Source organism: Rhinopithecus bieti, unplaced genomic scaffold (assembly GCF_001698545.2).
Source record: "Rhinopithecus bieti isolate Rb0 unplaced genomic scaffold, ASM169854v2 scaffold_32008, whole genome shotgun sequence".
Classification (NCBI taxonomy): domain Eukaryota; kingdom Metazoa; phylum Chordata; class Mammalia; order Primates; family Cercopithecidae; genus Rhinopithecus; species Rhinopithecus bieti.
This window is the reverse complement of record NW_016814433.1, coordinates 3,887,067-3,898,744: the sequence shown is the minus strand read 5'-3', so window position 1 is coordinate 3,898,744 and position 11,678 is coordinate 3,887,067. Positions and strand designations below refer to the sequence as shown.

Here is an 11,678-nt window from a genome sequence, read left to right as displayed (position 1 = left end):
AAATCTTTTTTTTCTTTTTTTTTTTTTTTTTTGGAGATGGAGTCTTGCTCTGTCGCCCAGGCTGCAGGCTGCAGTGGGGTGGCGCGATCTTAGCTCACTGCCAGCTCCGCCTCCTGGGTTCACCCCATTTTCCTGCCTCAGCCTCCTGAGTAGCTGGGACTACAGGCGCCCGCCACCACGCCTGGCTAATTTTTTGTATATTTAGTAGAGACACGGTTTCACCATGTTAGCCAGGATGGTCTCGATCTCCTGACCTCGTGATCTGCCCACCTCGGCCTCCCAAAGTGCTGGGATTACAGGCGTGAGCCACCGCGTCCAGCTGAGACAGGGTCTCACTCTTACCCAGACTGGAGTGCAGTTGCATGGTCATGGCTCACTTTTGGGCTCAAGTGATGCTCCCATGTGGGACCTTTTGTTTTTGTAGAGCGGGGTCTCACTTTATTGTCCAGGTTTGTCTCCAATTCCTGGGGATCCTGCCCGAAAATCAGTTTTCCCAAACGTCAGATGATGTGGCCATAATTAGGTGACATATAATCAGAACATTGCCTGGGGATTATCCTTTTATCAATACGTTGTGACTACCCAACAGGCTCATTTTGTCTGCTGTCCAGATAGAGCTGATTTATCTAGACAGGAATTGCAATAAAGAAAGAAGTAATTCATGCAGAGCCAGAACGGGAGACCAGAGTTTATTACTCAAATCAGTCTCCCAGAAAACTTGGAGACTGGAGTTTTTTTGAAGGATAACTTGGCGGGTGGGGGCCAGGGAGTGGGGCGTGTTGATAGGTCACATCAGAGATGAAGGCATAGGGAGTTGAAGCTGTCTTCCTGCTCTGAGTTGGTTCCTGGATGGGGACCACAAGATCAGATGAGCTGGTTTAGTGATCTGGGTGGCACCAGGGGATCCATCAGTGCAGGGTCTGAAAAAAATACCACGCAAATCTTAGGCTTTACAATGTGTTATCCCTAGGAGCAGTTGGGGAAATTTAGAATCTTTTGGCCTGTAGCTGCCTAGACCATAATTTCTAGTCTTCCAGCCAATTTGTTAGTCCTACAAAGGCAGTCTGGTTCCCAGGCAAGAACGGGGTTTGTTTCAAAGTTAAGCTGTAGACTAAGGTCCTCCCAAAGGAGTTAGTTTAGTCTATGTCCAGGAATGAGCAAGGCCGTCTTGGAGGTTAGAAGCAAGATGGAGTGAGTTAGGTCAGATTTTAACTGCTGTCATTTTCTCACTGTTGCAATTTTTGCAAAGGAGGTTTCAGTGTTTGGTCATTGAAGAGGCAGTTGAGGACCAGTAAACAGAATTGCTCCAAATCTAGATTCAGGAGCTGTAATGAAGCGTAGTCTCACGTGATCGTTGGTGCTTACAGGTAAATAATTTGTTGGATCTACTTAGGTGAAGGTTTCTATAAATGACCCTTAGGTGTAATCTGTAGTGCAGCTAGTGATTAAAGAATTCAGGCAGTCTCTAAAGCCATTTACATACACATCATCAATGTTTTCTCATGCTATTTAAATAAAATGTAATGGGTTCACAAATGAACAGTGTGGGTTGAGAACAGCTGTTGGTCCCTGCTATAGTAGTAGTGCTAAACTTGCCAGTAGACCTTGAAAACAGTCATCTCTGTTTTCAATACATATCAATGCAAGAAAGTCATAAACTGGGAAGAAGAATCTGTTCAGAAACACTTGTCCTGACAAACTGAAGACCACTAGGATTCCTGTCCGTTAACCTTTGGGAAAGAATTGGTTTGTTCCCTTAAGCATTTGTTGCTGCCCTCTGACTAGCACTAGGTTGAACACATTAATGGGTTCAGATTTAAATACTCTTGGTCTGTTGCTGCTTTTGAGATGGAGTAACAAACTCCTCGTCAACTTAACTACAAGTTACCAAAGTGAACTCTTTTTTTTAACCTTTTAATATAATGATAGGGTGAATGGTGTATGCATGAGTTCGTTTACTTGATTTATAAGGTTCATCTTTTCTTCAAATATTTACTTCTGAATTTGCACTTAGGTTGTACGAGGACACTATAAAGGTCAGCAAATTGGCAAAGTAGTCCAGGTTTACAGGAAGAAATATGTTATCTACATTGAACGGGTGCAGCGGGAAAAGGCTAATGGCACAACTGTCCATGTAGGCATCCACCCCAGCAAGGTAGGTGTTTTTGAGAATGAGAGAAGGAAATTATGGCAATTATTGTTGACGTGTGATTGTTTACAGAGCAAGCCCATAGAAATAGTCCTTGGTTTTTCACATGTGCTGGAAAAAAATATATCTTGAAGTAAATACTACTGCACTTCTATTGAAAATTCTAATAACATTTAAAATGTTTCTGAAATCAGAGTGTCTTTAATGGTCATTATGTTTCTGTTAGTTTGTTTTTGAGACAGGTTCTTGCTCTGTCACCCAGGCTGGAGTGCAGTGGCACAATCTCTGCTCACTGCAGCCTCCGCCTCCCAAGTGCAAGTGATTCTCCTGCCTCAGCCTCCTGAGCAGCTGTGACCACAGGCATGCACCACTACCCCTGGCTAATTTTGTACTTTTACTATAAAATTGCACCATGTTGGCCAAAGGTTTCACTGGGTTGGCAAGGCTGGTCTGGCCTCAGGTGATCTGCCTGCCTCAGCCTCCCATAGTGCTGGGATTATTGGCATGAGCCACCATGCTCATCCCATCGTGTATATTAAATGTGCTTTTTCTTCAAAGGCTATTAGTAAGCTGATTAACAATCAATAATTCATAGATCTTAAAATTTGGGAAGTAGGTTTTTGTAAGATGAAATGGCACTTTGGCCCTGGTTTTTCTTTTTTGAGACAGAGTCTGGCTCTGTGGCCCAGGCTGGAGTGCAGTGGCGTGCAAGCTCCACCTCCCGGGTTCACACCATTCTGCCTCAGCCTCCGGAGTAGCTGGGACTACAGGCGCCCACCACCATGCCCGGCTAATTTTTTGTATTTTTAGTAGAGACGGAGTTTCACCGTGTTATCCTTAGCTAGGATGGTTTTGATCTCCTGACCTCGTGATCCGCCCACCTCTGCCTCCCAAAGTGCTGGGATTACAGGCATGAGCCACCGCGCCCAGCCAATAAATGTAATTTTTAAGCCTCAGAGAAGTCAAAAGCCTGGTAGAGTAAAACATCTGTATATCTCTGACCTAGAATTCTCTATTAAAATTTTGCCACGTGTTCTATGTCCATTTTCTCCGCCCCCAGTGAATTTACTAAAAAAAGATCGTGAACTTACCTGTAATTATTTCAGTATGTATCTCTCAAGAGCAAGGACTTTCCCATTCCTTAATCTACTCCAGTTATATTTTTCGCTTCCCAACACCAGAAAAGTTGTTTTAAAGGTCACCAATCTTGGGCTGGGCACGGTGGCTCAAGCCTGTAATCCCAGCACTTTGGGAGGCCGAGACGGGTGGATCACGAGGTCAGGAGATCGAGACCATCCTGGCTAACACAGTGAAACCCCGTATCTACTAAAATACAAAAAACTAGCCGGGCGAGGTGGCGGCGCCTGTAGTCCCAGCTACTCTGGAGGCTGAGGCAGGAGAATGGCATAAACCTGGGAGGCGGAGCTTGCAGTGAGCTGAGATCCGGCCACTGTACTCCAGCCTGTGTGATAGAGCGAGACTCCGCCTCAAAAAAAAAAGTCACCAATCTGGTAGCAGATTGTCTTTTTGTACTGCACATGTCAGTGCAGCATGTGACAGTCGATCTTTTAGTAACTCAGTAATCATCTTCTAATGAGTATCCCAAACTTGGCATGTTCAAACCATCATAGTGTATGTCAGCTCTCTATCTTCCTAATTGCTTAGACCAAAATGTCATTAAACATTTTTTTTAATACGGGTTCTTGTAGTGTTACCCAGGCACTGGTCTCGAACTCCTAGCCAGAAGCTATCTTCCCACCTAGGCCTCCCAAAGTGTTGGGATTATAGTCATGAGCTGCCTTGTCCAACCAAAAATGTCATTTTGACTGATTTATTATATACCTCACATCAGTCTATACGATCTGTCTCATTATAATACCTAGAATTCTGTCTGCCCTTTGCCATCACATTGGCCTGTAAGACCTTAACTGATTTGGCCGGGCGCAGTGACTCACACCTGTAATCCCAACACTTTGGGAGACGGAGGCAGGCAGATTACCTGAGGTCAGGAGTTCAAGACCAGCCTGATCAACTGGTGAAATCCCATCGCTACTGAAAATACAAAAAAATTAGCTAGGTGTGGTGGCGGGCGCCTGTAATCCCAGCTACTTGGGAGGTTGAGGCAGGAGAATCACTTGAACCTGGAAAGCGGAGGTTGCAGTGAGCCACTGTTGTGCCATTGCACTCCAGCCTGGGTGACAGAGCGAGACTTCCATTTCGGGGGAAAAAAAGACCTTAACTGATCTTCCCTTACTTCTGACATCTTTTCCATTCTGTATGTTCTAGTCTGCTCGCCTCTTAGCAACTTGGTAGAATTAGAAATTCTAGGAGCCCAGGCCTACTGAGGCAAAATTAGGGCTTTTGACCCAGGTGTCCGTTTTTAATAAGCCCTCCAGTTGATTCTTATTCAAGTGTGAGAAACACACCTGTGAAACTTGATAATTGCCTGCCTTTGAACCTTGCAACTTGCTGTTCTCTTCCAGATACCTATCCATAGATAAATTGCTTAGCACTTTAGGTCTCTGTTCAAATGTAGCTTTATCAGTAGGACTTTGCCTGATCACTCAAAGCCCCTCGGCCTCCTCACACTTGCCGCCTTTCTCTATCAAAGTGATGTCGATTCATTTGTACATGTTTTCAGGCTCCCTATACTAGAATATGAGTTCAGCAACTGGAGATTTTTGTTCGGTCAGCATGCTGTATTTCCAGCACCTCTCTTCACCCTTTCCTTGCCTTCACAAAACTAAAGTTTATCATAATTTGGATGTCTTTTAGGATTTGAACTGTTGGAATAAGCTCTATATTGTCATATTCTCACTAAAGATTTTTCTGGTGGAATTATGTATGGATACCTTTAATTTCTAACATTAAAATTCTGACGTTACTTTATTATATTTTTCTGTTTGGGGGTGGGGTTTTTTTTGTTTTGTTTTGTTTTGGACAGAGTTTTGCTCTTGTCGCCCAACCTGGTGCAGTGGTGCGATCTCGGCTCACTGCAATCCTGTGCTTCCCGGGTTCAAGCGATTCTCCTGCTGTAGCCTCCTGAGTAGCTAGGTTACAGGCATCCGCCACCACACCTACTGTTTTGTTTGCTTGTTTTTTGAGATGAGTTTCACTCAATCGCCCAGGCTGGAGTGCAATGGGATGATCTCAGCTCATTGCAGCCTCCGCCTCCCGGGTTCCAGAGATTCTCCTGCCTCAGCCTCCCAGGTAACTGGGATTACAGGAATGTGCCACCATGCCCAGCTAATTTTTGTATTTTTAGTAGAGAAGGGATTTCACCATGTTGGCCAGGCTGGTCTCGAACTCCTGACCTCAGGTGATCCACCCGCCTCTGCTTCCCAAAGTGCTGGGATTGGGGGCATGAGCCACCGCACCCAGCCTGAAGTTACTTTAGAAACGAATGTATATGCCAGCTTGTAAAACTGGAGTGAGAAGAGCAGAATCTTCTCAATGAAAAACACATTTTATAATGAAGCACAGAAGAGGCTATGATAAGAATTATTGATGCCATCTTGCCTTTTTCTCCTTTGTTGGTAGGAAATTAGTAAATAAGCCAGGTTTGATGGCTAAAGAGTAATTTCTGGAATTTTTTAAAAGTTAAATCTTATTTAGGCATCAACCTACCCCAGGTGTGAGAAATGGTATTGCATGTTGGGCTTTCCCATGTGTTTTAGTGATTATTTAAAGCTTGGGAGTGTTTTTCTTATTTTTCTGCAGGTAGTTATCACTAGGCTAAAACTGGACAAAGACCGCAAAAAGATCCTTGAACGGAAAGCCAAGTCTCGCCAAGTAGGAAAGGAAAAGGGCAAATACAAGGAAGAAACTATTGAGAAGATGCAGGAATAAAGTAATCTTATATAAAAGCTTTGATTAAAACTTGAAACAAAGAGCCTGTGTTTTGTGTGTGGTGATTTATGACACTCCCTAGTTTTCAGTGGACTGGTCTCTTACCTCTGTTTTGTCAGTCTAAATTTTTCTGAAATCAGGACTGATAAATTTTTTTTTATAGTGGACAGCAGCATTTGAGGATATATCAGTAGCTGGAGGGGTCTCATTGAGAAGAAGGCCTATAAGAAAAGCTAGTTGGAAATACTTCCTCTTGAACCTGTTTCTTAACTTTCTTACTATAGATAGGTTGCTATATAGACAGCCTATATTTTTTAACTTACTGTATTTGTATTGCCATTGGATAGGAAGTCTTGCTTTCAAAAGGATAAGAAGCTTCTTTGACTTCCTATAGCATCTAGATCACTTCAAGCTGTTCGTCTAGATTGAGAGATCTCAGGTTCAGGTTCTCTGAGGGACCCATGGGCCCCCTTTACCTTGTTTTCTGCACAAGTGCTGGGTGAGTGCCATCAGACCAAAACCTAACACATCTTTAGGTTGAAATATGAACTAAACCGCAGCTTCGTCAGGATGAAGTGAAAAGGTATGAGGTGGCAGCAGTGTGTGTGTTCCTGCCGTTACTCATTTTAAGGATCTAAACAGGATACCTGAAGCCAGTTTACTTTCCAGGCCCAAGTTAAGTCACTGGCTTGGACAAGGTCGCAGCTGTCATCTGGGTGGACAGCGCTGCAGGGTGCCCGCAGTGCTGTCCTGGCCGGGCAAAGCCTGGAGTGAAGAGCGGTGGCTCCTCCGATCCGCGTTGCCTCGAGGGGGCGGGGCTTCCGGCTGGCTCTGACCGGCTTCCGGCGGGAGGTGGGGCGGCGCTGCTGCTGCTCGCGGGCGTCTGGGTGGAGGGGATTCAGACGCAGCGTCTGGTGTATCTCTCTTTCCCGATCTTCCACAGTCTGCGGCTCTTTTCTCCACGGCGCACCCGCCTCAGCGGTTCAGCCCTGAGCTGGCTGGCGGACGGGCGTGGATCCAAGCGGTGGGAGCAGTCTGCGAAGTCAGGATAGGAAGGCAACACAAAGGAGGCGACGCCCCAGCCCGGTCGTCAGGAAAAAGTGGAGTGCCCGGTGGTGTGGACGGTGCGGGGACACTGTACTAAGTGCCTTATCTGCATTGTCATTGAAACTTCATAGCAATCGATTGTGATGGGTACTGGTCCTCTCCCCGGATTGTAGATGAGGAAACTGAGGCTCCAGTAACTTTGCTTTAGTCAGTAAATGGTAAGAGTCAGAAAATGAGTTCCCAAGCGTAGACTCGGCCATACCGCTGCTCTGCCTTGCTAATGACAGTCTACCTGTAAGCGACATTTTTGACTCAATGTCCTTTGAACACCTTTTGTGCTCAGCTCTGTATTCGTGGGCCCTCCAGAGGGGGTACAGGCAGGCAGAGAGCTCCGTCCCTACTTTTTAGGTTGCATACATCTGAACTGGTCGACTGCAGATGCAAATCAGAGTGCTCCAGTGAGTGTGGTACAGGTTGTTGAGATGAAGGCGAGATGGCAATCAGCTGAAGTTACTGAATAAGTCGGGAAGGAGGCTGATTTCAGCTGGCTGGGATTGGGAAGATCAATGCGAGGACATTCCAAGTCGGAAACAGCCGAGGCAAAGACTCACAGGTGGGTGAAGGGGGTAAACACGGCTTTGGAAATATTTCCAGTTTTCTCTGACCATCTCGTTTATCACTTAGCCGTTTATCACTTAGCCGTCAGCACAGATCACACCAGGAAGCTGATTGATTTACGATCACATTTCTCTCATGTTGCTTTGGAAAAGATACTGAAGCCTCAGGCAACATAATGAGACCCCATCTCTACAAAAACAAAAGAGAGAAAAAAATTAGCCGGGCCTGGTGACGCATGCCTGTAGTCCCAGCTACTCGGGAGGCCGAGGTGGGAGGATGCCTTGACCCTGGGAGCCGTGATCATGCCACTGCACTCCAGCCTGGGTGACGAAGTGAGACCCCTCTCAAAAAAAAAAAGGTACTGAAAGCTTAGAAATCTGCAGGAGTGGGCAAGATGAATAGGTTAGTAGGTCCCGACATCCTGGGCTGCATGCGGCCCACAGGCCACAGGTTGAACAAGCTTGATCCAAAGGAAGATGCCGCCTATTACAGCCAGTTATTGCGAGGCAGCAATGCCGCCAGTGCAGCCAGAACATCGCCTTTTCCAGAAAGCCAGAAATCGAGGCCGGGCGCAGTGGCTCACGCCTGTAATCCCAGCACTTTAGGAAGCCGAGGCGGGTGGATCACGAGGTGAGGAGACCGAGACTATCCTGGCTAACACGGTGAAACCTCGTCTCTACTAAAAATACAAAAACTAGCCGGGCGAGGTGGCGGGCGCCTGTAGTCCCAGCTACTCTGGAGGCTGAGGCAGGAGAATGGCGTGAACCCGGGAGGCGGAGGTTGCAGTGAGCGGAGATCGAGCCTCTGCCCTCTAGCCTGGGCAACAGAGCAAAACTCTGTCTCGAAAGAAAAAAAAAGGCAGAAATCGAGATTTTTATGTGAAATCTCCCAATCTGTAAATATAGGTGAAACATTGCTTTTTTTTTTTTTTTTTTTTTTTGAGACGGAGCCTGGCTTTGTCGCCCAGGCTGGAGTGCATGCATTGGCACGATCTCGGCTCACCGCGAGCTCCACCTCTCGAATTCACGTCGTTATCCTGCCTCAGCCTCCTGGGACTACAGGCTCCTGCCACCACACCCAGCTAATATTTTGTATTTTTAGCAGAGATGGGGTTTCACCGTGTTAGCCAGGATGGTCTCGATCTGACCTCGTGATCCGCCTCGGCCTCCCAAAGTGCTGGGATTACAGGTGTGAGCCACCACACCTGGACAAATCATTCAGATTTTTAAAAATCACTAGATGGACCAACCAAAATAGGTCTATTAGACAATTGTGGACTTTGGACTCTACTGTAGAATTTCATGGTATAGTAAGGACTGGATCTCTTACTAAAGACTGAGATTCTACATCTTTTGGTTATAAATTGTTTCTAGCCTGTTGCCTTCATTCTTCTTTCTTTTTTTTAAATTTTTTTATTTTTAGAGACAGGGTCTCACTATGTTGACTAGGTTAGTCTTGAACTCCTGGCCTCAAGCAGTCCTCTCACCTTGGCCTCCCAAAGTGTTAGGATTACAGGCATGAGCCACTGTGCCCAGTTGCCTTCACTATTTTATAGAATGAAGATGAGACTTTTCCTTTCTTTGCGGTCCCCTGAAGGGAATCAAACAGCAACCAATACAGCACTCAAGTTCTGAGAGATGCTGGTTTCAGAAAGGAATCTGGAAGGTGCTCTTTCTGGACTCCATTGAATACCTTGTGGTTTCAAGTCTGTTAGAACTAGTAGGACCGGCCGGGTGCGCTGGCTGTACATGCCTATAATTCCAACACTTTGGGAGGCCAAAACAAGCAGATCACTTGAGGCCAGAAGTTCAAGGACCAGCCTGGCCAACATGGCAAAACCTCATCTCTACTAAAAATGCAAAACATTAGCCAGGCGTGGTGGTGTACCCCGGTGTTAAAAAAAAAAAGCTAGTAAGACCGTGGGATGGTAATAGATATTCCTTGGGAAACAAAGTCGCGTGTCAATGATTGAATGGTACTGGTGGATGAAACAAAGAGAAGCTGGTTTCTTTACTGCAGGACTTCTCAGAGCCTTTTTTTGTTTTTCAAAACAGACTGTCACTCTGTCACCCAGGCTGGAGTGCAGTGGCACAATCTCGGCTCACCACAACCTCTGCCTCCTGGGTTCCAATGATTCTCCTGCCTCAGCTTCCTGAGTAGCTAGGACTACAAGTGTGCACCACCATGCCTGACTAATTTTTGTATTTTTAGTAGAGACAGGGTTTCACCATGTTGGCCAGGCTAGTCTGGAACTCCTGACCTCAGGTGATTTGCCCACCTCAGCCTCCCAAAAGTGCTGAGATTACAGGTGTGAGCCACTGTGCCCGGCCTCGGAGCCTTTAAAATGTCAGTTTGCAGAAGATCTTGAACACAGGCTTAGAGTAAAGAACAATTTTGCAAATGTGCAGTTTCTTCATTTCTGCAAGGCATAGCTTTGGCCAGGCCCACTGCCTAAGGCCTGTAATCCTAGCACTTTGGGAGGCTGAGGCAGGTGAATCACTTTAGCCCAGGAGTTCGAGACCAGCCTGGGTTTTTTGCAACATGGCAAAGCCCCATCTCTATAAAAAATACAAAAAAAGAAAAGAATGCAAATGCATATTTTCACATTTTAAATTTTGGATGTGTCTTATCAATACATTCATTTAATACACACTGTTTTTCCTCTCAAAAGAAAGTTATTGAGTTAGTGGTTTTACAGTCAGTAATGTCTTAGAATCAGGAATATTCATGATTAACCAGCAATGCTGAGGAAGGGAGTTTGAAGCCCTTTTAGCGGAGGACCTTCAGGACCTGGAAGTACGCCCCGCTTAACTGAGACTCTTGCTCAGCTTTGAAAAATTTCCATCTTTGTCTGCTTCTCAGGATTCTGCCCTGCCCCTCCGCTCCGCATCTGACAGCTGGGATCTTGGGATCCTGTTTTCCTAAGCTTGCTGGAATTCCTGCAGTCCTCATATGAACTCCCCTGGCCTCATCACCATCCTGTCTTAGGGCTGTTCTAACTAAGGAATCCCGGTTTAGACAACTGAGTATCAAGTTCTCCCCTTAAGGAATTATCTGATCACAGTGGCATGTAGACTCCATTTGGGGTATCTCTTTTCTGCAGGATCATCTCCTGACATATCTCCATGTACACAGACATAATATTTCCATTGGAAACAGATCCTGCCATCCCTGTTAGGAGTCATCAAGCCTGTGCTCAAGTTCACTTGGACTCTGCTTTATTCTGGAAATATTAATACACAGGCTACAGCTCTGGCAGCGTCAAAACTGGCCAGACCAACAGACCCCCCCAGGAAAGCAAAACTCCTTTCCCTCACCCATGAAGCTGTACTCATCTTGTTGGATATGAGACCTATTTCTTATTTCTTCCATTTATTCACCTGACTCGCTTTCAGAGTCCTCTATGCCGCATGCCTTCATTCCTGATGCCCTCTCTTGTCTCTTCCGCAGTCCTGCTGAGGCTGCTCCTAATCCCAGGCCCCAAGACTGTATGGTCCCTGTGGCAGCAGCCAGTGTTGTCTCAGGAAGCAACAGCATTTGAAGATATGACCAAATACTGGAATTATTTAGAAGCCTCTCAAAAGGATTGCTACAGAGACACAATACTGGACAGTTATAAGAACACGGTCCCACAGGGTAAGGACTCAGAATCTTCCTTTATTAATCTTGTGAACAATTGTCAAGAGGAAACCGTCGTTTAAAAATATTCCCACAGTAGGCCGGGCGCGGTGGCTCACGCCTGTAATCCCAGCACTTTGGGAGGCTGAGGCGGGCGGATCATGAGGTCAGGAGATGGAGACCATCCTGGCTAACACGGTGAAACCCCGTCTCTACTAAAAATGCAAAAAATTAGCCGGGCGTGATGGCGGGCACCTGTAGTCCCAGCTACTTGGGAGGCTGAGGCAGGAGAATGGCGGGAACCCGGGAGGCGGAGCTTGCAGTGAGCCGAGATGGCGCCACTGCACGCCGGACTGGGCGACTGAGCAAGATTCCGTCTCAAAAAAAAAAAAAAAAA

The 11,678-nt window shown here is 46.1% G+C and overlaps 2 protein-coding genes and 1 long non-coding RNA gene across 4 annotated transcripts in view; 2 read left to right on the top strand and 1 right to left on the bottom strand.

The window, feature by feature from the left end:
* Window positions 1-6,041, top strand: part of RPL26 (ribosomal protein L26) — an 8,019-nt gene extending 1,978 nt beyond the window's left edge. The window contains exons 3-4 of the mRNA XM_017850683.1: window positions 2,015-2,155; window positions 5,870-6,041. Coding sequence (XP_017706172.1) covers window positions 2,015-2,155; window positions 5,870-5,998 — 270 coding nt within the window. The 3' untranslated portion in view covers window positions 5,999-6,041. The remainder of the gene's footprint in view (window positions 1-2,014; window positions 2,156-5,869) is intronic.
* Window positions 374-11,678, bottom strand: part of LOC108514430 (uncharacterized) — a 17,313-nt gene continuing 6,008 nt past the window's right edge. Inside the window, exons 2-3 of the long non-coding RNA XR_001881216.1 lie at window positions 6,646-7,852; window positions 374-920 (exon numbers count right to left, since the gene is read on the bottom strand). This is a non-coding gene — a long non-coding RNA (uncharacterized LOC108514430). The remainder of the gene's footprint in view (window positions 921-6,645; window positions 7,853-11,678) is intronic.
* KRABD2 (KRAB domain containing 2) overlaps window positions 6,851-11,678 on the top strand; it is a 7,616-nt gene continuing 2,788 nt past the window's right edge. Inside the window, exons 1-2 of one of the 2 annotated variants that reach the window (XM_017850682.1) lie at window positions 7,574-7,658; window positions 11,114-11,299. In XM_017850682.1, coding sequence (XP_017706171.1) covers window positions 11,209-11,299 — 91 coding nt within the window. In that variant the 5' untranslated portion in view covers window positions 7,574-7,658; window positions 11,114-11,208. Of the gene's footprint in view, window positions 7,659-11,113; window positions 11,300-11,678 lie in introns of both variants that reach the window. The other variant, XM_017850681.1, reaches the window with a different exon arrangement.